This window comes from Primulina tabacum, chromosome 5 (genome assembly GCF_025594145.1).
Source record: "Primulina tabacum isolate GXHZ01 chromosome 5, ASM2559414v2, whole genome shotgun sequence".
Lineage (NCBI taxonomy): Eukaryota > Viridiplantae > Streptophyta > Magnoliopsida > Lamiales > Gesneriaceae > Primulina > Primulina tabacum.
This window is the reverse complement of record NC_134554.1, coordinates 10,379,945-10,406,136: the sequence shown is the minus strand read 5'-3', so window position 1 is coordinate 10,406,136 and position 26,192 is coordinate 10,379,945. Positions and strand designations below refer to the sequence as shown.

General features: G+C 31.0%; 1 protein-coding gene across 4 annotated transcripts; it reads right to left on the bottom strand.

Moving 5' to 3' along the window:
• Window positions 1-2,880: 2,880 nt before the first annotated feature.
• On the bottom strand, window positions 2,881-6,370 carry LOC142546407 (protein OCTOPUS-like). Of its 4 annotated transcripts, XR_012820462.1 has the most exons (3): window positions 4,092-6,370; window positions 3,932-4,011; window positions 2,881-3,382 (listed from the first exon to the last, which is right to left on the bottom strand). XR_012820462.1 is itself a non-coding variant. In XM_075654102.1 (2 exons), the coding sequence occupies exon 1, from the start codon at window positions 6,137-6,139 to the stop codon at window positions 4,100-4,102; it is 2,040 nt and encodes a 679-aa protein (XP_075510217.1). In that variant the 5' UTR covers window positions 6,140-6,370; the 3' UTR covers window positions 2,883-3,382; window positions 4,092-4,099. The 4 variants fall into 4 exon arrangements, 2 of the variants coding, with proteins under 2 accessions (XP_075510217.1, XP_075510219.1); XR_012820461.1 differs by having other exon boundaries at window positions 3,932-6,370; XM_075654102.1 differs by lacking the exon at window positions 3,932-4,011 and having other exon boundaries at window positions 2,883-3,382.
• Window positions 6,371-26,192: the final 19,822 nt, after the last annotated feature.

Sequence of the window (26,192 nt, the reverse complement as noted above, 5' to 3'; positions counted from 1 at the left end):
TTTTCTGATCGATATCAACCATTGAATTTGCTCCACTGATCCTCCAGTACACATCAGTTCCGGGCAAAACCAGGTCGATTGAGGGAACCGCAGGCCCTGCTGTTGTCATAGAAATCGAGCTCGAGCTGAAACAAGCCCTGAACGGCGCCACAGAAACCACGCTTTTGATCTTCATGTCCGAGGCAGCTTTCGAAAGCACGCGTAAAGGGTTTGAAAATAGACGTGTGAAGAGAGGTGTAGTTTTGCATTGTGCTGATTTTAGTGCCACCATTATTCTGCATGAAGATTACATTTTTATCACGTGACTTTAATGTTTTTCATTTTATTTTATGTTATTTATGATCTTAGTCCACTGATTTTCACTTTCTTTTTAATTTTATTATGTTTTCACTGGAGTGCCCATTTTCCGAGTTTCAGGTACATGTACATTGTACCTGAAAACTGAGAACAGCTATAATATTAGCTCAAGGGTTGTGATAATGTGCATGTAAATTTTTAATTTACAAGGATAATAAAGCTTGAAAATCAATATTTGTTAAAGGGAAAAATAATATTTTTTGTCATAATAACTGCAACTTATTGTTGTGAACCATATATACTCGCTCGGACAAGGTATAGCTTGGTTCGCAAATTTATTGATTCTAATTTAGGATTTAAAATCTGGCCTTTTATTTGAGCTCACTTATCTCAGATATAACTAGAATTTGACGTTTGAGGATACTTTGCCAAGAGAAGCAGCCTAGAACAGAATGTTCCCTCCTTGATGATATAGTACTTTGGGATTGCGCAATCAAAGACATACCGCTGGTCCTGCGTTCTTTTCGTGGATCTTCAACGAGATGGCTTAGCAGGTTCCCAAATTTTGGACACTAAAAATCGATAGGGAGTGAGTTCGAGATCTCTAGTCTCGGAAGAACTTCAAGGGAGAAGCAGAAGAATAAAAGAAACAGAGAGGAGAATTGAAATGTTATTAGAGAGGAAAATCTACAAGTTTGCATTCAAGATAGTGAACTAACTAGTCCCTCACTTATCTACCCCCCTTTATACATTTTGGTACCTGCTTTAGCCAAACTCTAACTGCTTCTCATTTCTTTGCTTTCTTTTATATTCGGATTCTTATCAAAAGAAAACAGCAGTCCAATGAGAGTAGCTTTCTGAAGCAACTTTCAAACAAATACAGGAAAGACAACATCCGTTTTTACTTTAATCTTTATATTCCACAATGTATGAGAATGCAAGCAAACAAAAGGCGGTGTCTTCGTGGCATTTTGCAGCACTCGTTCTCTAAATTTCTTGCCCAGCATCATGCACCCGAGTAATGGTACTTGTTCATGTTATGTAATTGTTTCTTACACATAATTGTTCAATTATGGTTCATAATGGCGACAAACAGATGTAACTTTGTGTGGTATTCACAGCAGAAAGGGAAATAATTTGTTTGCCCTGCCCGTCGGCAAACATACATTATTTGAGGAAAACGCTAATCAATGACAATTCTTGGAGTTGATTAGTCTTTAGATAATGACTTTTGATGTTTTCTTTTTCCTGTTTTGTACTACTCACCAAACAACATGCCATGTTAGTATGTTTTTCTTGCCACTTTTTACCTCGGTTTCTTTAACTTTTACCAATTAGACATTAAAAAGTACGTTTAGTTGTCTTATTAGCTTGGTTTGTGTTGCACTGGATGTAAAAACATCTGGTTTAGTATAGGTGGATAGACTGCTCAAAATAGATCTACTCCACTTGTGTTTATTATCATAGGATTTGTAAAAATCGGTGATCCAACGATCGTGCTACATCGTGTGGTTACACCGAGGCTCACCAAGTATTAAAAAGGAGAGTAGAATTCTTGCTAGTTGGTAGTGTCACTGTCCTCGCGTAGATCCAATTCTCAAAAAAAAAAAAAAATAACATGTACAGTCTATATGAAAAATTATGGACTCGACACGTCCGAAAACCCGAGGTTTCTCAGGGTTCTGGTTGCATCTCGGTAAGACGGTAAACAGGAGAAAAGAAACATGTTAATCGATGACTCGCGTGATTAAAAGTTTCTCCAAGTGTGCTATTGAGGTCAATCCAAACATGTGAAAGATATAGGTTCCAAGATTATACAATAAACAGTTTAAATATTTGTCGTTACTTGTTATTCTTGGTTCATGAAAACAAATATTTCTTAATATCTTCAATTATCGTTCTACTAAATGAACACTCGTTTCTAGTTAGTAGTCTCTCTTGGTTTCACACTCCATCCCCGACTTTTTGCATTGTGAAGTATAATACCTTTTTGACAATTTTTTTAAAACAGAATCTGCATTTATTGACTTTTTTAGTTGGACGAGCTGCTTGTTGCAATTAGCCATCGGCCATTTATTGACTTTTATTTAGTATTCAGGCTCATATTTAATTTCATAAATTGAATATAAGTAGCTGTATCATTTATTGTACCATGAAGATAATTGCTGGAATTTTTTTTTACTGAGTATTGTATTTAGTCAAATATGTTATATCATAAAATATCCGATAGATATATAACGAAAATTAAAAAAGTTTGCAAGTCGGCTTACGAAAATTTCAATGATAGACCAGAAACTTAACTAGAATGGTTAATGAGGGGAAACATGGGCAATGGCTTCCAAGGATTGATGTATGCTTTATTTACAACCATTGTCCCGGATTGTTTTAAGCTACTCCCGGTTATATCTTCGGTCTCCCCGATTCAAATAGATCGTATGGGCCCCTGGTATTTTCTGGGGGAGAACATTATATTTCAGGAAATGAATGGTAGCACAGAAAATGCTCCATTGTCACATTGTTTTATACTTTACACGAAAATTATACATCATTCTAATATTATTTGCACAGAATGTACTACTCCCAATACAGCAAGAAACAGACAGATTGCTGCTAGGAAATGTTAAAACTCGTATCATTTAATTCAGAAACGAGTTTTCCATTTTAGATTAAACAAAACCACCCAGATTCTCATACTTCATGATTGACCAATTACACTTGAGAGATGTACAGATTCCTCAGTGAAGAATATGACAATAATGAAAAAATTCTGACAAATACAGACGATGTCTTGTGTGATTCGTGGCTGGCTGCTAGATAGATTATGATTCATCTGTCCTTTAATGCACAGCACTGATTGGTACACAATGTCCCCCAGGTAATAATAAAACATATGTTTGATCGTGCAAATATGTCGAAGAAATAAGTTCAAGCTTGCAAAAACCGACTCAGAGAAGTTGGAGCTCTGAACATCCCAGTCTTTTCGAGAGACTGGAAAATCGAACTTAACTGTCAAGTTGGCGACATGGTTTGTCGAGTTCTAACACGGATGATGGTCCTCAAATCCATGGTGGTGCATGGTGTAGTCCTGTTCGTCGAATTCAGTTAAGAAAGAAGAGACACAAACAAGAATGGGTTTGACACAAAATAAGCGCATGTTTTAGTGAAAGGTATCAGCCAAAATATGATGAACACGTATGAGAACATGGTAAATATGTCTGATTAATGAAGGTTTGCCGAGACTTGAGTATGTTATACTGTAAAAGTTTGTTGAAGTGCAATTTGCATTATTGAGTCTGGACCCCGGTGTGTGTCCCTCACCATACTGATTAAGGCGAATTATCCCGAGATTTTCCCTTTGCATACATCAAATCAAAGAAAGTAGATAAATGTTTTTAAAGCGAGTAACAAAGCAACAAGAAAAAGAGTTGATGTTCATAAAGCTGGCAAAGAATATCATTGAACTATTTATTCCCTTATCAAGAGTTTTGATTAAAATAAAAGAAAACATACAGTTCAAGTGGAATAATAATATGAGAAGATAAGACTAAAATCATAGGCATTCATGTTCCGTTTTCACATTTCTATAGTATTCATATGAAAAGAAACTGTCATCATGAACATAAAAGATAAGAACTTGATTCCCGAAAAATGGCAAGTAAAAACATGATATTTCCTCATTATCGAAAATTTGATAATCCCATAAATCATCATATCCTAACCAAAGGCCAAAAAAGCATCGGAAACAACAGGAATAGAGTTTGGAATTCAACGTTAAATCAAAAGAACTAGAGGACCTTGAATCTTAGTACAGCCGAAGGACGCTTCTTATTGAGTGTGAGTGGTTCGGCTTGACTTTACCAAGTCCCGCTCTCCGGCTACTCCTCATTGGCGTCAAGTAGAAACGTAAGAGTCCGTTATCAATGTGGTTTGGAGAATATCTTGCACTCCGATTTCTATCCAACACGAACTCATCCCTCTTCTTTCTCCCGTGCCCATTCATCTCGACATTTGAATGCCTCACACTCCCGAATGATCCACCAACTTGAGGGGCATTTCTCCAGCTCACACTACTATTGCTTCGAAGCACATTTCTGTTGAATCCACCTCTCAAATCTATACTTCCTTCCCTCCTAGATTCCTGCCAAGACTCGGAAAAAGACCTCTCCACTCCATTCGCTTGACTCGTTCTTTCCTCATTTTCATCTTTGTTACCACCATTTCTCCGGTATATAAATCCCCATAATCTCCAACTCCACTTCCTAGATTTCTTCGACTCCTTCCTCTCCCCATTGGCTATTACAGAACCGCTACTGTCCCTAAATCCACTACCCAATTCAAAAGTTTCGGAACAATCATCCCTCAAAGAGTTTGAATTTGAATCCCTCAAATCTGTTTCCCCAACCAACACTTTTGTCCCTTGAAAGTAGTCCATAGTAGTGGGTGATACTTTGGCGTTCGACGCCATCTTCAGTTCATCAATCTCAGCTACAACAGCAGCGGCAGTCTTCCTAATCGAATTAGACCTATCAAGACTCTTCCTTCTTCTTGACGAAGAGTCGGAATAATACTCTCTGGTCTGCAAAGACCCTCCAGGCACACTCTCATCTTCATTTACAAAATTTCTTGATGGCCCCTCCTCAACTGGAATTTGCATGTCCGAGCGCAATACATGCACAGCAGGGGCATCCTCCATCACAGAAAGCATAGGTGCCATTCTAGGAAAACTCCTCCCAATCAAATATCCATCCCAAGAAGCTCGAGGCTCGTCAAAAGAGTATCTTGGATCATCAAAACTTATTCTCCCAGCATCTAGAGAGAATCGGGGATCGGTGTCGCAAGACCTCCTCCCAAATCCATAATCAGCAATCTCGGACTGTGTCTCTCTATACTGCCTGGAAATCGGCTTCTCCACTGGCAATGTAGCTGTGATTTTGCCATTATTCTGCTTCTTCATCTTCTGCTTTTGCCTCCACTTCTGCCATTTCTTGCTGAAAACTGAGGCTGCAGCCCAAAAACCCCCTCCTGAACTCTTCTTTTCCTGATTATCAAGATTTATATGGTCTTTCATAGGCTTCGAATTATTCACTCTCGACACCTCTACTTCCACAATCTCACTACCATTCACCCCAACCTCAACCACATTTCTCAAATTTTCCGAATCGTAAACTTGGACGGGTATGATATCATCTCCATCTACACCACCGCCAGCAGCATCCACGACAGCAACAACATCCTCTACATTTTCAAGGTCATTAAAATCTTCATCGTTCTCTGTTTCCTCCAATACGGGCTTATTCACTATACAAGATTCGATTTTTTGGCTACTCAAGAGGTTTTGATGAGAAGAAGCAGCAGAAGAGGAAGCTTTATTGTTATTGGTTGTACTTTTATTCTCGTCTTCAAGTGTAAAGAGTGACCAAAGAGTGTTTCTTACCCTAACGTCGCAAGATTTCCGCTGCGGCTCAAAAGAAAGGCCTAAAGCTTCGTTTTTGGAAGCAGAAAAAGACTTCGTGCGACGTAGCTCGGGCAAAAATGAATTGGGATTTGAGGCCTTATTAACTGGCTGTGACTGAGGAGGAGGAGGGACGCTGTTTGCTTTCGAGACGGACGAAAATATGGACTTGATTGCGGTGGCTGCGGCTGCGGAAGCTGAGGAGGGGCGGCGGGAGGAGGAGGGAGTGTTGGAGGATGAGTGATCTAGAAAGGTAAGACGCTCGCAGAGACAAGAGGGGCAGAACCCGGTGTACTGCTCGTTCGGGTGGCGGTCACAGCTGAAGGAGGAGCGCGGCGGCTGCGGCGGAGGAGGCGGAGGCGCTGTTGGGTCTGCAGAAGTGGGATTCATAACCGTTGGAAGTGAGTGCGCACACAGCTACACCGCCCGCTCATGTTAGTAACTAAGCATTGCATCTCACAATCAATGCGCTCGAGTGCGTGTCTTGGAGAGTGTCTACTGTGTGAGAGAGAAAGGAGGGGTTCCAGTTTGGGGGGACTTTTCTCCTTCTTGACGGTTGAGCGAGCGAGGAAGAGAGGAAATTGCATTAAAGAGAGAGAGGTAGGAATTCAAGAGGGGAGAGAAATGCACTTCTCTCTCTTCAAGTTATCCTTTCTCATTTTTTTTTATTTTTTTTTTACTTTTCCGTTGAATTCTATGTTTTTTTTAATGTCTTCAAATTCATTTGATTTTGTAATAAAATAATGTAAATTTTTTTCTAGAATCCAATTTGTATTACTCGTATGCTACTTTCGTTCAGTGATAAAATAGAGAATAAATAATATCAGTCTGATACATGAGTATGTCAGTTTGAAACGATCTCACAAATCTTTATCTTGATACGGGTAAACTCTATCGATATTCACAATAAAAAATAATATTCTTAGCATAAAAATTAATATTTTTGCATGAATGACCCAAATAAAATATATGTCTCACTGAATACGATCCGTCAGACCGTCTCACACAATTTTTTGTCATAACATGTGATCTTGTTTCAGTATTTGGATTCATACAAATGTCAAATCTTAATAGCATAAATCATTACTGAATTAATTTTTTTTTGTAACAAAGGATGTATCTTTAATGTGTGATTGTATTGAATTGTAAGAGAAGAAATATAGTTTGCTACACATAAAATTTTAACTAGAAGTTGCACGTTGTGGGAATCATTTGAAAAAAAAAAAAAGAATAACGATGATTTGATTAGATAAAGACGTTACTCTAATAATAAATTCCTCATAGAGTAGAGTTTTCAATATAATTAATTATATAATTTAGAGTGAGTCTCTTGTGAGACGGTCTCATGAATTTTTTTCTGTGAAACGGGTCAATCCTACCGATATTCATAAAAAAAGTAATACGTTTCGCATAAAAAGTAATATCTTTTCGTAGACGACCCAAATAAAATGTATGTCTCACAAAATACGATCCGTGAGACCGTCTCACATAAATTTTTACCTATAACCTAATGGCTTTCTAATGGGTACGACAAGTTGTTTTGCCTAATTTGAACCGTTTCAAATTTTAACAAGGCCGATCTTTAATTTTTTTTTATATTTTTTTCGTGATTTTTCATTTCGATTTGAAAATAATGATTATCGTTTTGTGAAAACAGGACAACAAAAAGAAATACGGTATTTTTGGTCGAATTTCCACATTTAGATTTTCGAATCATATTATTACATAAGCATCTTTGACAACATCGAACAAAATATGTATCACATTGGAGAAAATTAAATTTACATTTTTTTTGAACTCTAAACATGAATATGTTCTCTAAATAGATTTTTTTTGAAAAAAAAAAGACTAGAGAAAAAGCAAAAAAGCAAATCACGCCATCGCACTCCGTTCAATCCCAAATCTTATTGCATTCTCAACTCGCTTTCTTTGCTTTATCTTTTTTTCCTTTTATTGATTTGGGATTTCTTTTTGTTTTTTGGCCCTTCTTTATTCATGTCTCTTTTCCATTTTCTGAAACAAATAAAAATAAAAACAGATCAAATTCCTTTAATTAGTTTGGTGGATTTCTTCTATTCCTTCTTTTTCATATTAGCATCATAACATATAAATTTGGATTTTTTTATGTTTCCACCTTGGGACCAAACACTATGCCAACAAGGGGAACATGAATAATACGATCACTGAATTTGGAAACTCGATTGCTAATTTTAGCTTTGCTTTTAACTTCTGGTTTTTTCTGAAATATTGCGGATTTAGAAAATATGAGAATATTAATATTTTGTAGTAATATGCGTAAGTTTTGATCTTTTCTTTTCATATTGAGAGAAAAATCTTCGTATCTAATTTATGAAATATAAGAAATAATTATCAATGAATGACAATGTCGGTTAATGCATGAAGGCCAAGGTATAAAGTATGGGAAATAATTGCTTGCTTTTCATCAAAAGTTAGGTGAAAAAAATCGGCTCTTCCAGTTCTTAATTCCGTGGTAAAAAATGGTTCAGGGTTAAAAAAAAAAAGTGGGACATGAAAAAGGCATAAAGTTGGCTTACTGTGAGTTTCGGGCTTGGACTTGAATCAATTAACTTTACAAATGAAAAAAAAAAAAACAAGTTGCAAAATTAATATTGTATATAAAATATATTATTTTGTTGAGTTACAAAAAAAAAAAAAACTCGTTTTAAATTGTGAAGATGTGAAATATGAAAGAGAAAAGGAAGGAAGGACAGCGGGGGACATGTTGATATAAGTCCAAAATGTGTTTCCTGGGGAGTCGGTTTAGAAAAAGAAAGGACTCTGCCCATTCACAACATGTCAACATTGCATTCTTCCATTTTCGAAATATATATACGATTGATTGAACGAGACGTTTTATCAAAAAAAAATAAATTTAATTCTGTTTTTTGCAATCTACTTTCTAAGAATTTAATTTGTTGTTAGTTCTTCTTATTGAATTATATATCAATTATAAGATCGAAAACTTGTCGTTTTATCAAAATTTATGATTGATGATAACAATGCAACTGAAATATTATAAACTTGTACAACAGTTCAAACATCATGTTTCGATTTTTCTATCAAACATTAACGATTATTGCAACCCGAAACTTACACGAGGATACGGAAACCATATTGTTAGAGAAGAAAAGATTGTTGTATCTATCGTATAGTCATAATGTAATTAAAATACATTCAATTGATTTTAACGCCTACACTATACAATAAGTGAACATCATTGTAACTGGTTTTAAAGCGTATATTAATATGCCGCAGTCTCCACAAATTTCAGGAATAGGACGACTCAATTATTAATCTAATATTTAAAAAAATTAAATAATCAGTTTTTATACACGTATATCTATAGCATGTACACATATACATGCATATATATATATATATATATATATATATACACACACACACACACATATATCAATATAGATGAACATGTATCTATCCAATAGGTGGTCCGTGCCCTATTTCTAGGCTCTGAAATTACTGATGGCTGCATCATCAGTGCCCCTCGTGCATGTATTATATACTATACGATATACAACTTTACGATATTATATACGTGTATATTATGAATATGTATGTGCAAGAGGTCAAACGACATTATTTCGTGTGTGAATAGGATATGATGTGAAAATTGACAAGATTCACTTATTCGTGATAATGTTTGAAGTTTGGTATTAAATCGTAGTTAGATGTAATGATTTGATTTGGATGACAAATCTGAAATCATGTTCATTTTAAGTGCGTTTCAAGGTTAGTTTGACAATATCTTTGGGTAATTTGATCGAATGAGTATAAGAATATTACATATATTTTTCATCACGGTGATACAAGTGAAAAGACATTTTCACAACCATTGAGTTAAAGCATTAGTCCAAAGACAAGATCGAATAAATCGTATTTCAAATCAATTATTAATACTATCACATCGATATAAATTAACGAGGTGATAGAATTTGAAATTCACCTTACATAAATTTACCCAGTAATCAAATTTATTTGAAATTTATAGCTTATACTATCTCAATCAAAATGTTTTCAAATTTATTTGATTGTTTAGATTGTTGAAATTCGCTGGTCCTTTTTTAATTTACATTTATTTATATGTAGATATAATGATAATTATGATATATTTGAAATATATATCTAAAATAAGTGCTGCTTCGATCCATTTTTTCAAATCTCCTTCCCAATCGCATCCAAGTTTTCAAATCAAATATTTCAGTTCAAGTGCGATATTATGTTATTTGCTCGATGTATATGGGTGTTGGATCTCGGTTTTCTACACGCCCAAACGCAGCGGAAGTTTAAAAATTTTATTTTATTTTGACAATCAAAATAAGTTTGGACGTTCGTATGATTTTAACTTAAATATTCATAGGGCGTTTAAAAGTTATACATTTTGTGAATAAATCACATGGCACCAACTGATCCGGTATGACGGATCTAGCTCTTGATGAATCCCTACGAACTTTCTTCAAGAGACTCCTTTCTTCTAATCATGTCCACGACCAGAAGATTTGTTCCTCTTTCCAATAGCACTAGAATATTTGAAAGAAGTTTTTACGTTGAGATCAAAATTTTAAGAGATGACTCAAAATTATTTTTCTTGAAAAAGTGGCCAAAATATTATGGAGGAATTTTTGTGTGCCTCTCGTGAATCCCCATTGAATTGGTGGAGGCTAGGTCAATATATATTTATTTCCTTAAACACAATAATTTTGACCTAAATTCCATAATTAACCTTAATGGGCTCGATTAATTAATTGGGCTAGTCACACTAGTTTAATCCATTAATCAAGGCCCATTAATAACTTTAATTATTTAATATGTTGGACTTGTACTACTACAAGCTCATTAAACATATTATCCACCATATTTAATTTATTAATTAATCAACTCAACTCTTGAGCTTAATAAATTAAATACATTATAAATTCAAATGTTGAATTTATTATTTAAATTATAAATTCAACTCCTTGAATTTCTATCACCTCCAAAATTTAATATTTAATAAACCCAACATTTGAGTTTAATAAATTAAATTCTCAAATTTTATAAATTCAACTCCTTGAATTTATTATCTCCAAATTTCATAAATTCAACTCTTGAATTTAATATCTTATAAATTCAACTCCTTGAATTTATTTTCTCAAAATTTAATTATCATAAATTCAACTCCTTGAATTTACTATAAATTCAACATTTGAATTTATTATTTAAATTATAAATTCAACTCCTTGAATTTCTATCACCTCCAAAATTTAATATTTAATAAACCCAACATTTGAGTTTAATAAATTAACTTCTCAAATTTTATAAATTCAACTCCTTGAATTTATTATCTCCAAATTTCATAAATTCAACTCTTGAATTTACTATCTTATAAATTCAACTCCTTGAATTTATTTTCTCAAAATTTAATTATCATAAATTCAACTCTTTGAATTTATTCTCTCAACGGGAACAAACGATCCAGTGCTTGTGTGACCCTCAATGGTCCAGGGATACAGCTAGCCGTGGGTTCACAACTGCTTTATTCGAGCTTACCCTAGTTAACCCCATTCTATTCATCAACACCTTGATTAAGAATGTCAGAACTCATTTCTGATTGCACCCATCGGATCATGGTAAGAGCGTCTGGTAGCATCGCCCCATGATCCCCTAGGTATCACTGATAGTGCCTGCAAGAACCAGTCGATTATGATTAACGTACAATACGGTCCCTTCATCTCATATATCCCGATCGAATCTGCAACCATTGGTTCATCGAGGGTTGCATAATAATTCGATAACTATGTGATAACTATAATAGTGGCATCGCGTGTACTATTGGAGAACTCCTTCTCCAACGTACATCTCATACTCTGGCCAGAGATTCCATGCACTATTATTACATTAGATCACATAGGATATCCACACCCGTAGGTGAGCGGTGAATCCCCGACTACAATGCACTGGCTCCTATATGTGTCGCAACTGTACCCAACCTCGCCACCTGATGACTCTCCTGGAGCCGGTAAACGAGTCAAAGCACAGCTCTAGCATATAGAGCCGCAGTGTTGTCCCGGGTCGTAAGGACTAATGGTGTACAATCATAACCACGAACTTATCCTCTCGATGAATGATAACCACTTGGAAAGTCCGAGTGAGGGTTGTTCGGTATAATCATCATATGACTACTCATCTGCATGTTTGGACATCTACATGCCCTTACCAAGAAACGCAGTACAAAACATCACATATGCTAGTCTCGAGCTCAAGCGGCCTTTATCCCTGTTTTAGGCGGCTGAATCGACTAAGAACGAATTTAGAATATGCAGTGTTTACAAATGAGTTTCAACATCGAATTACGATTCATTTGTATTAAAGTATAATCAAGGACTTTATCTATGCTGTTTGCATGGGTATACAGATAAAGTATAACAAGACCATAAAAAGTTAAATTATATTAAAATAAAGATTGTTTATTACAACTGAGTCAATAAAATCCCTAGCCAACCGTTGGCTTGCAGGGCATCTACTATAATAATGGGATAATTCTATATTTTTTTAAAATTGGGGATGATATTGACTTTAAGACAACAGCAATTTGAAAAATATGAAGAAATGGGTGAAGGACTCACAGAATATATATATATATATATATAAATAATGATTTAGATTTTATTTCTGATATGATATACAGGAGTAACTATAGGCTTGGTATACATCGAACATACAATGCATGAAAACGGCGTTACTTATTTTTCAAAAGAATTTGTCAATATATTACAAATATATGAGTAAAGTACGAAGCGCTCACACATTATATATACTATTTACTCTGTACACGTGATGTATGTGTACAATTTTTTTTATCATTATCGATGGACTAAAGTGAAATTTGACAAATTATGAAGAGACTAACATGATATTTGAATGGTTGAAATAAAAAATAAATAAAAGTGTGTGTTGAAATTTAAAACAAAAAACAAAAATGTAATATTAGTATCATATAAGGGTAAAATTGAAAAAAAAAGTTGGTGTCCTCTCTAGGTAGTTATTATCATGTCATCACACCTAATAATATAGTATAGAAGTATAGATATATAATTATATAATGTGTATATATATAATATATAATAAGTAGAAGTTTTGTGAGACGATTTTAAGGATTTTTTTTCGTGAGACTGGTCAACAATGTTCATATTTATAATAAAAAAAATAATACTTTTGACATAAAAGTAATCATTTTTCATGGGTGATTCAATTAGAATATCCGTCTAACAAAACTGACATTAGAAACCATATCACAAAAATTTGTGTTAAACACATCGAAATCCAATAAAATATGCACTCATTAAACACATACTTACATTCATCACATTTTAAATTAAAAATCTTGGTCCTGAAAAATAATAAACTAAGAACTAAAAGCAAAAATCTTCTCAAATTTTTAAAAATAAAATCATCATTCAAAACTGCATAAATAAAATAAGATATTACAGGAAAATAATGCTCTTAGCTCAGTCATTACGATTGTTATAGGAGCTCGTTATATAATCTCGTAGGTAGGGATGTAAACGAACCAAATCGTTTGTGAGTTATTCGAAGCTCGATTCGATAAAAGCTCGTTTGAGCTCGTTTAATGAGACTCGTTAAGATAAACAAACTTGTGGGGACCCGGACGCTAATCAAGTTCATAATCGTCATTGGGACAATATAATTAATTATAATAAATAGGGTCTAATATTTTTTTTAAATGCGAAACGTAATGAAAATCATACTAGTATACATATCAGTATAACATAAGGTACAAGTCCTGTACAGCATACATTCGATACAAACAAAGGTTCACCAACTAGCTATCAAGTGTTCAAACCCTATCTACAGCAACATCAAAGTCTGTGGTCTCCACTCTAATCATGATCTCTCGTCATCTCCTCGACCCTGATCCTGCCCCACCTGTTATCATGCACACATATAAACACGACAACAGCCGGATAATTCCGATGAGAATATAATCCCAGTATAAATCAATGAAACATGCAATCATATAATCAATATAAAGCATGAAGCAGATATCAGTAACATGTATCAAAATCTGAAAACATAATCGACATAAAACTGCCAATTCAGACTCGTGACTTCACGTCTCAGACTAGGCTCAATCCTAGTCTAGGGATCCCGGTTTCCAGATGTTGACATTCCTATTTCGAACATCAGTAATAGAAGAAACTCCAATTCTATCCACTTCGATATAACCAAACATCCGGTGTCTTGACCTATCCGTCACAGACTATGGCACTATCGCCAATTCACTATCTTGTGACAACGTGCAATGTGCCAGTGACGATTCCATCACTATCGGCACTGATGTCCCAAGATCACTCGACTAATATCTGCTTTCTATACATTCATAGAACAAGCATATCAAATCAAATCAATGAACATAATAATAATAAGTATGTGATTTAGGGAAACTCAAGTATATCCTACTCGAGTCGTTCTCCCGGTACCACATTGACTTATACCTTTCTTTCCGTAATTCTGACGAAGTCGAAGTCTTGAATCCGAAGCTGTCAATATAAATGTCCTTGTGTAGTTCTTGACGAGGGGATTTCAAAACTGTGCTCGGATTAAAAATCGGATCGCCGGTACTTGCAAAATCAAATTTCTATTATCAAATGAGGCTTGAGGGATTTTGAGGATTTCTCCCTGGAGGTTTCGGCTCTTTCTTTCTGAAAATCTGAAAAGAATGAAGATTATATATATCCAAGAATGAGAAGACAAGTGTCCTCAAATCCCATAATTGCACTTTAGACTCCGAAGTCTTCATTATTTGCAATTTGGTCCTCACAGCTCTTTTTAAATCAATTTCAATCCTATAAAATTGTAAAACCATGGAATATGACTCAACATTCCAAAATTCATAATTTTAATAATCTCGGATTAAAGTGATAAAATCTCAGGCCTTACAAAATCAAACTCAAGCTTTATAGTATTCGGCTCGTTAGCTCGTGAACATGTTCGTTGGTAAGTTCATGAGTAATCTTTTAGATGAAAAAAAAAATAGTTTTGATATTTGATTTATTGATTTTGCATATTATTTATGAAATATATAGAAAAATCTATTAAATTTATTTATTATAATAAATTTAAAATTTTTAATAAAAATGATATATTTTTCTTTATATATATAATTTACTTTTTAAATAATTTAATGAAAATTAAAATATATAATTCATATTTATTAAGTTTTTTTAGGCTCGATAAAGGTTTGAATAAACTCGTGAGCCATGTATATATTCGTTAAATAAAGCTCGAGCTCGGCTCGATTATAAACGAACCAAGCTCAAACATTCAAGAGTTCGGCTCGACTCGACTCGATTACATCCCTGCTCGTAGGCATGAGATTCGGCCGAGACGTGACAAAAATGATTAACCAGTCAGTATGTAATGCTCATGAAAATAAATATTGAATAATTGAATGTGACTCGGTCATCTTCTAATAGTCAACAATCATAAACATCTAGCCAACTATTATATCCATCGATCCATACGCGCCGACCATCAAACACCCTAAAGTCATGAAATAAAAAACATAGTTGGTAGACACCCAACCATCAAGCTAGAGCCCCAAACCTGTTATTAATTCAGTAAAGACACCCCCAGGTATGAAACCAAGATCCATAATCCAGTCAATTTTTTTCCCCAAAATATTTGCAACGTCCCACAGTACGACAAAATTTCCATAAATTCATATTTCTTCCTCAAATTCAATTTTCTCAACTCAGCCTAAAAATACATATTTCTGTAAATTTCAAAACCGCGTACAAGTTTTCCAATATTTAAAAAATACACACATGCTGCCCAAAACCTCAAAATACACGTGCTATCCGGGAACTAAAGAATACACATATGCTGTCCGCAAACTAAAAATTTCACATGTGTTACTCAAAAATTTAAAAACACAAAAGCTCTCATGAGATTTATTTTATGGGTCAATTTTGTGAGATAGATCTCCAACCAAACTCAGTCCAATAAAAATATTATTTTTTTATATTAATAATATTAATTTTATTTATAAATATGAATCGAATCAACTCGTTTCAGTTACTCAATTAAAAATACATTAGAAGTTTTAAAAATACACACTTGCTATCCGGAAACTCAAAAATTAATATGCGCAGGCCGGAAATTTAAAAATACACACGTGTTGCCTGAAAATATAAAAAAGACAAACGTGCTCGGAAAATAAAAAATTCACAGGCACCGCCTAGATATTTGAAAATATACAACTGCTGTCCGGAGATTTCAAAAAACACTCTCTCTACATGCTCGCACACAATGACACTTTTACAAACTGCACAATTTTAAAAGATCAAACGCATTAAAAATTCACGTCGTCTCATGGAACTTGTAGAATACAATCAAAGCACATCAAATATCAACTATTCAATTGAAAATATTTAATAAAATTCAATATGTGTGTCAAAAAAGGAATTGCATTTGTTTAATTTCTATATTTTGGTTGAGATGGTCCAAACGTGTGCGGGTTTGGAGAATATGCTTTCATTCGAACAAGAACGAGTTTGGTTGGAACTTTTCTCCTTATTTATCCTTTAGCCCTAGTTTGCGACCCCTCTCTTTTCTCTCTCGATCGACTGATTTAAGTGTGCGTTTATGGGCTAACTTTTAAAAATCTGAAAGTGGTTTAAAAAAAATCAAAATAAACATTAAAATTAAATAGAAACAAACATGCGGCTTTTTAGATGATTTTTTGGGCATTACAGTATCACTCTATATGTACACACACACACACACACACACACACACACACACACACACACATATATATATATATATATACATATTGCGTAAGTATGTATATGAATAAATGCATGTATATATACGGGTATGTGGTTTTTCATACTCAGAAAGAGTATGTGTTGAAATCGTGTGGCTGACATTTTGACTGTAGGGGGGGGGCTGCATAATTTATGAAGATCATGAATTGGTGTTAAAAATTCTTGCACTTAGGCGTGTGTTATTTATGATGCCGACGAAAAGCACGTAATATTGTCACGAGTCACCGTACTTAGTATATATTAAATATAATGTGTTCATTTATATATTTATTACTACCCACAAAAATAAATGGATTTCTTTCTTAGTAAAGAGTCGAAATACTACTTGTTCTAAAAAGTCTTTTCCCGAGTTTGAATTTAATTGCATTTTGACTTTTTGAGTAGCTAGACATCCCTCGAGCAAGGATTATATAAGTTTGAGTTTTAATATATAGTATATCGATGAAAATATTATTGTAAATCTTGATTATATTTCAAATTCATCATAATTATCATTTCACGTACATGAATTAACAATAGATGGATTTACAATTCACCAAACATAATTTCATTCCAAAAAAATCAAATGAATTTGAAATACATAACTTCTTCAACCAAACACAGCCTAAACTACTGCATCGGGTTGTTAGGTGAATCGATTATTTCCTGTCATATATCATGTTTTTAAGGTTCTTATTTTTAAAAATATACATAATCGAAGGTATTTAATTTGAGGAATGTAGGTATAATTTATTGCACCCAATTTTTTAAATGAATATAAATACAATATTAATATTGCAATTGATTAGTGGGCCGTGACCCGCCGCCAAGATTGTCACGCGCACTATTGCCCGACCTTATATGGACCCTGGCCCTCAAGTATACAAACATGGGGCCCAGTAGCTTTAATTTTATCACATGACTTGAATGATAATGGTGGAAATTACATTTCACACCCCTTAGATGTGCGTGAGTGATCACATTGCAGTCCGATGACAATACATACGGGGTCAGACTTATGTCCGTCCTAAATCCAATCGGTTTCGATCAGTTAGTAGTTGTAGGATATTGATTTCTCGAATGTGATGAATTAGATTGTGCAACTCATCTCGAACTCGGCCTTTTTAGTTCAGAAGAATCTTGTAATTTTATAATACATATAAACGTGAATACATGTTGGTTGAGGTATAAACGGATCTAGACGGATCTTGATTCACGTACAAACGAGTTGAAAAGATGTGAGTTTTTTGTAATTTTAAATGGTCGTCTCAATTCTAGCAAATCAAATCCATTTTGTCTATCTTTTAAGAAAAATGAAAGAAAAAGTAAATTTCTACTTTTATTTCTATACAAATTATAAGTTTCTTATTATATTTAACATTCTTTGTTGCTTCTCAGTTCTCACATCCAACTATTTGAATCCGCTTATGGTTGAAATACATATCCTTGATGTGAATGAAATGAAAGTGGACTTAAAAGAGATTCTCTGTCCTCTGAATTTTACTTTTTCTTTAAAAATTGTGTATTTCATATTTGTCTTTCAACCGCTAGCTAGGCTTGTCTTTTCATGTTCTTGATTAATATATATTTGATGGATATTTTTATTTTATGTCACATCTAATAGTGGGTCCTATAATACAAGGTATCACGTTTGAAAATGTAAATGAATCAAATCGTTTGTGAATTATTTGAAATTGATTCCATAAAAGCTTGTTTAATGAAGTTCGTCAAGATAAATGAATCAAACTCAAGCTATACAATAATCGGCTCGTTAGTTTGTGAACATGTTTGTTGGTAAATTCATGAGTCATCTCTTAAATTAAAAATAATAATTTTGATATTTGATGATTAACTTATTGATTTAACACATTATTTATTAAATATATAGAAAAAACTATTATATTTATTTATTATAATAAATTTACAAATTTTAATAAGAATGTTATATTTTTCTTTAAATATATAATTTACTTTTTAATTAATTTAATAAAAATTTAAATATATAATTTATATTTATTAAGCTCGTTTAGATTCGATGAAAGTTTGAATAAGTTCATGAGCCATAAATGTATTCATAAAATAAAGCTCGATGTTTGCTCGATTACATCCCCGTCTTTTTTTTTTTTTTTTGGATTTTTATGATCATAATGCTTTTAATTATGTCATTGCCCAAATCATAATATATTTGCTAATTAATTTTTGGATAATATATAACATGATTAATGAAATAACAAAGGCATCATATACCTTAGATTTAGCCCCCATGTGTTTGTGAGACCAATACTAATTCAATCTCGAATGTTGTAAATACTATTACATATATAATTATAGCACCATATATTAACTGTATGGAGACAAGACGTAGTTTTCGATTTGTTTAAAATATTCTTCATCTTCTCAGACTAACTACATGATTTTACCATATTACAATAACATTTTCTTCATATTTTATTTTATTTACTGCCACTTTGGTTTCAAAAATTTATAAATTTTTAAAAATTATAAAAACTACTTCATTATTTATTTTCTTACGGAACACATGCATTGTATGTGACACGGTCCGATAGTATTAAATATTTTTCGCACTATCTATAAGATTTCTAACGAATAAAATCCATTTAGTACTCATGTTGAATAAAATAATTGTTGTAGTCATTAAATTTTTAAAGTTTGAATAAACTGAATTTTAATTCTGGGCTATTATTGTCCAACTATTGATTTGACATCGAAAAAGTGACAATTTTCATCATCACATCATATTTCGTCGTCGAAGCTATGTTTTCCGATACCATATTAACAATCTGGCAAAAAAAAAATATTTTCCTTAAATATTTTTATATGCTATTAAATGCAATTGGTTTTACATGTATGTCTCGTGATAGAAGAAATTTGATGGAATGTTACTTAAAAAAAAAACTAATATATGAAATTGGAGAAATCATAACTAGGATTCTAGGTTGTTTTTGTTCATTATTTTTGGGGGGTTGGGGGACAATTTTAACATAGCATTTATGAACTTAGCTTTCAGCTAATAGCAAGTTAAGTGAGGAAAAAAATAAGGGGTGCCCCCCCACCCGATTACCATTTCGTGGAATAATCGTTGTCTGCCCCCACAACAAATTCATGTTTCAAATACAGTAGCAACGACGACAACAATAATCGCCGATAGTTCGGAAGAAAAAAATCAATGCAGTTTTTAAGAATATATAAAAATTATATTTCTTTAAACAAAGTTAGATATTTCTTTTTTAAAATATCTATACTTCTGTATAGGGATGTCAATGGGTCCGAGTTTTACCCAGACCCACAATGGACCCGCGTGTATGGAGTGGGTTTGGGCATACTAAATGGGTCATGGGGCGGGTATCGGGTCCAATTTTTAAGACCCGTCCGGATATGGGGCGAGTCATGGGTCTTATAATACCAGCCCCATATATGTGGAAATAAAAATTCTAGGATTTTAGTTTTATTAATTTTTATTTTTTTAGTAGCTCACCTTAACCATAACGATTAACGATCTTAGCTATTCATGTGTCAACTGTTCCATTTGAATCTGCTTTTAGTAATAGTGGAAGAATAGTTGATCTTCATCTTAGTAGACTTAATCCAACGACTTTGGAGACATTGATGTGCTCGCGAAGATGATTGTGGGGTGAGGTGGAAGGTAAATAAATCACAGTTTTATTTTGTTATTGTACTTTCATTTTAATTTTTTTACTGTACTTCCTCTCTTTAAATTACATTTCTTTACAATTTGAAATTACAGTTTTATTTTTTCAATGTACTTTCTCTATTTAATTTTGTAGTTAATTTTTCAAGTAGTTTACCAACTTGTCTCACCATTCTTGATGAAGAGGAAAATGATCCCGAAGAATGTGTCTGAAATATTGCCTACTCGTTGATTTTATATTGATATGTTTAAATTATGTTATGACTTATTTTTGGGATATCAAGATTTTTTTGGAGAGCTATTAACTCTTTTTTTTTATGTAATTCTTAATGTTTTTGTTTGTTATTATTAAGTGTGGTCGAAGACATGAATTAATTTTTTACAATATTGTATTTAGAGGTTTGTCTGTTTCATAATTCAATCAGGTGAAAAGAAAGATTACTTTTTAATTTTGAAAAAATTCGGGTGTTACGGGTCTCACGGGTCTACCCTGCCCCGTTTCGTATTCGAGGTGGGATGGGTCCGAAAAATATTTAACCGGAGTGAGGCGGGTAATGGGTCGAAGTTTTTTAATGGGTAGGGTATTGGGTTTAGCCAAACCCGCCCCATACCCGCCCCATTGACACATCTACTTCTATATACTACTGGTATATAACTCGTGCGATGCACGGGATGCTATTATTAAAAATTAGTGAAAAATAAATAGATATTTAAATTGAAAAAAATAATATAATTATAAAAAATAAAAACAAAAACTATTTTTTCGCTAATTTTAAAAATCTTTCTTAAATACAATGCATGTTGATTAATTTTTTTGGCTAATATAACAAACATTACATATTGGAAGGATTCAACTCATATCATTTCAGAATTTTATTTTGGAGTAGATAACTTTAGTAAGATAAATAGAATAAAATTGATTTCTAATATAATATGCAATATTACATTATTTACAATTTAAAATTCAAATAAGACATCCAAGAGGACAAAAGTTATAGATTGGATGATTTTGACATAATTATATCATACATTAACTTTTTCGAATTAAGAAAATCTTGAATTGCATGCGTTGGGTGTTAAACATTTCTGATTATTGAGGGTAATATATATGTTTATTTAGAGTAATTTAATGTTCATTTGAATCTATCTCTTTTAATTTTCTTGTTCTCTTTTATTTGAATTTTGGAGAAAACATTTCAAGATATACAATATACATATGATTTTGAAAAAAATTACAATGCGCTAATTCTTTCAAATTAAGGTAATTTTGAAATAATATGCATTTGGGTAAAAAATTTATGATTATTAAATGATAATTTAATGTCCATTGGAATACCTAGTTGTAGTGATAACTTCTAACACTCAACCAATTTTATTTTTAGAAAAATTAAATAAAATAATTAAATATCGTATTTATTTTTTAGTATGTAATTTGGGCAAGAAATTACTTCAAATAACAAAATGTATTTTTGAATGATTTACCTCATGAGTGATAATGAATATTTTATACAGTTTTTAATTAAACTGATTGATATAATCAATGCAAAAATTTTAATATATTTTACGTTTTCAATATAATTTAGTTTCAATTTGAGTAAAAAAATAAAAAACATATAATACATAAATTAAATTTGAATTAATATAAAAATTAATTGAATTCAAAATTGAATTAAATGAATTGATATAAACAATGCAAACAATAATTGAAGTTATCATTTATTGCAGTACATATATGTCAATATTCATGATATATCTTTCTTTTTTTAAGAAATCACATTTGTATTTAAAAATTATTTATACAATTTGTAATAAAAATTAAATATCATAATAACACAAATCGTATCACAAATTAAATTGATTGATATAATCAATGTAAAAACTTTAACGTGGTTTCTATTTTTAATAGAGTTTGGTTTCAATTTGAATAAAAAATAATAAAAGACATATAATACATAAATTATATTTGAATTAATATAAAAATAAATTAACATCAAATTTAAACTAAATGAATTGATATAATCAATGCAAACAATAAATAAAATTATCATTTATTGCAGTACATATATTTCAATATTCATGATATATCTTTCTTTTTTTAGAAATGACATTTTGACGGGATATTACTGTTTTTGGTAAAAACTCTGTTTTTATTTATATATATATATATATATATATTGGAAAATCTTGTTGTAGTGATAATTTTTAGCACTCAAAAAATTTTATTTTTAGAAAAAATAAACAGACTAATTAAATATTGTATTTCTTTTCAGTAAGTAATTTGGGCAAGAAATTACATAAAATAGCAAAATGTATTTTTGAATGATTTACGTTATGAGTGATACTGAATATTGCAATCATTTGTATTTTAAATTTAATTATACAATTTTTAATTAAATTGATTAATATGATCAATGCAAAAAATTTAATATAGTTTACGTTTTAAATAGAGTTTAGTTTCAATTTGAGTAAAAAAACAAAAAAAAAAAACATATAATACATAAATTACATTTGAATTAATATAAAAATTAATTAAATTCAAAATTGAATTAAATGAATTGATATAATCAATGCAAACAATAATTGAAGTGATAATTTATTGCAGTAGAATTATGTCAATATTTATTAAATGTTTTATTTCCTTTTTTAGTAAGTAATTTTGGCGGGAACTTTCCTATTTTGGCAAAAACTCTACTTTTATATATATTAGCATTTCACCCGTGCGATGCACGGATTGTTGTTTTATATAATTAATGATTAAAATTAGTAAGTATTAATGTTTGAATAATTATTTAAAATAATTAATATAATATAATGAATATATTTAAATTTTAAATATTATTATAAAAAGTTGTCATATCAAAATATTTATAATATTTGAGATAACATTCAAATGATGATAACAATATCTTGTCATTAAATTGACTTATTTATTTTGTTTAAGTGAAACTATTATTAATAAATAAAAATTAAAAAAATATTTTAAAAATCATATATTATTTGTTTATCAAAATTTTAAATAATAAATAATTTTTTTTGAAAATTAAATTTTTATGTCACTTATTTAGATGAATAAATTTATTTAATTTTTTGAAAATGATAAAAATATTTAAATTAAATTTTTATTAAGATACATATATTAAAGTTCTATTAAGATATATAATAATAATAACATTTCACAGGCAATTAATATACCAAAAATTAATGGCATTTTTTAAAAATAGTTGAAAAACTCAATATTATATTAAAATTTGATATTTTATTTAATATGATATAGAGTACTAAAAATTAACTCTATAAAAATAACACACAACTTAAAAACATAATTAGAATTAAATAGAATGATATAATCAATGCAAATACTTAAATGTAGTTTATCTTTTCAAAGAACATCAAATTTAAATTTAAATTTAAAAAAAAATTGAAAAAAATCACATTTCATTACATATTTATTTATTATTTATTTCAAATATTTAATATGATAGGTCAATATATTAATAATTATCAACAATTTTTCTTTTATAACATATTAGTGTTGGCCAAAACTTTTTAAATAGAACAAAAACTATATTTATATATATATGATATTATTTGAGAATATTTTTCACTCTTTTCATGATCGGACGCTTGATTATTTCATATATGTGTGAACCCCATAAAATAAAGAAATATAAATAATACATCTATATCAAAAAAATAAAATACATGGAAAAAAATTGTAGCCTCTTGGCAATGAAAATAATAAGTTACATTTAAATTGATATAAAAATAATAAAATTCAAATTTGAATTACCAAAAGAATTGATATAATCAATGCAAATAATAATTGAAGTTATCATTTATTGCAGTACACTTATTTCGAGATTCATTATATTTATATCTTTCTTTTTTTAGCATTGTTATTTTGGCGGGAACTTACTATTTTAAGCAAAACTCTGCTTTTATATATATATATATAGATATAGATGTCATTAAAGTCGAGGAATTAGAGTAGCTGATTTTGGTATTCTCAAATTACATAAAATTATATTTTATTTATAAAAAAATAAAAACATATTTTAGTACATGTGTATAAAGAGCACTTGTTATTTATAAAGATTGAGGTGGTCCCAATAAAATTAGTTTGCCTTTTTATTTAAAACAAAAATAGCCAAAACGATCATCTACGTTTGTCTATTTTGTGTTTTGATCATCTATGTATTTAAATTAGGTTTTGATATGCGAATTAGACCGTGTTTCTTATTTAGGTCTTGTTTTACCCAACGTAACACCAGAAACGATGATCTGGTACTTGGAAATGCTGATCAACTCTCCATAAAAATAAAGATTAGAAGAAAAAAAAAAAAACAACTAATCTTACATAATCAAAACCAATTTTTAATATTTATAAAATCAAAACATAAAATAGGTATACTTAGAGGATATTTGACCTATTATTACTCGTTTAAAATAAAAACAACGAGTTTCGGTTATTGCCCATGACTCCTAACATTTGTGAGACGGTTTTTAAGATGTATATTTTGATATAATAATAATCATTAATAATCCGAATTAATCAAATTATAGTTCCAATATTTACAAAACAATTACTCCACTTTACAAAATGATTTAATATAATTTATTTATATGGATTGCAAGTAGTCGCAATGATCAGATCGACAACTGTCTTTTTAACCTTTTAGGTTAACATTAATTAGTCTATTAATCCTAATAAGTCAATAATAGTGTACAAAAACAGTCAAACTCTGTGCATTTCACGATTTAAAATTTTTCTAGAGTTGAACAAGAAATAACAAAGATTTTGGAATTTGACGTGTTACTGTTGTAAAAGTCAGACAAGGCCTAACAATAATATTACACAGAAATCCGAATTAAGTTTTTATACAATATCTCAACTTCATATTATCATCAAAATGTCGTCATGCATTATAATATATATTATAAATATACATTTTTAGCACATTTGATCTCTTTTATATATATGATTTGCATGAAAATCATTGAACAATGTTAATTACTCCTTGCATGTGAAGGAAGTAAGAATAAATCGCTCATTTCAACCTATACGTACATGCTTACGCATGCGTGCACGCCCACACATATACATATAGATTTTGGTGTGTGTGCGCGCGCGCGCTTCAGATTTTGGTGGGGTGAAAACATAATATAAAAATTCAAAAATTTACATCTTCTGCGATGAGGTCCGAATCAAATAAGACCAGTTCGAACAAGCCCATGTTCTTAATCTGGACACGTTTTTATTTTTGTATTTTCGGTGCTTTTAAATTAAATTCAAATTATATCTTCTCACTCGTTTGGTCTAAAAAAAATATTCCTCAAATTTTGTTATGTTTTATTTTTATTTTTTTTATACGTTATAAAAGCAGGCTACCAACTACCAAGTGGGATTATGCTAGGTTAAAAAAAGCCAAATTTTAGCCCAGTTTTCTAGGCACGGCTACAATATGGGATCGTCCGGCCCATTGTTATTCTATGAATTTTGAATGGTTTAAAAAAATTGAGACGAAAGTAGAAAATGGATTGTATTTTCGGGTAAAGAAATTGAGACGGTGTAAAGGGCAAATAAATGGCATTATTTAGGATTTTTTAAATAATATACAAGGCTGTTTTTAAAATTTTTAGTAGAAATGAATTTAAAAAATACAACGAATAAACTTTTAAAAACTGATTGTTACGGAAGGTCATAATAAAATTAGTTTTTTATTTTGTTAAAATTAGTTTTAGTAAATTATTTTTTAAATTTGTTACATTTTTATTTATTTTTCATCTTAGTTACTTATGTAAAACTACACACGTGAATATCACATTAGCGTTGAGTCAACGAAACATTGAAAAATGATCAAATTTTAAAAATACAAATATAGCATACTGAAATTTGAAATATAAAAAAAATTCAACATTAGCC

Coding starts and splice junctions, on each gene's coding strand:
- LOC142546407 (XM_075654102.1), bottom strand. CDS start 6,139: ATGAATCCCACTTCTGCAGACCCAACAGCGCCTCCGCCTCCTCCGCCG.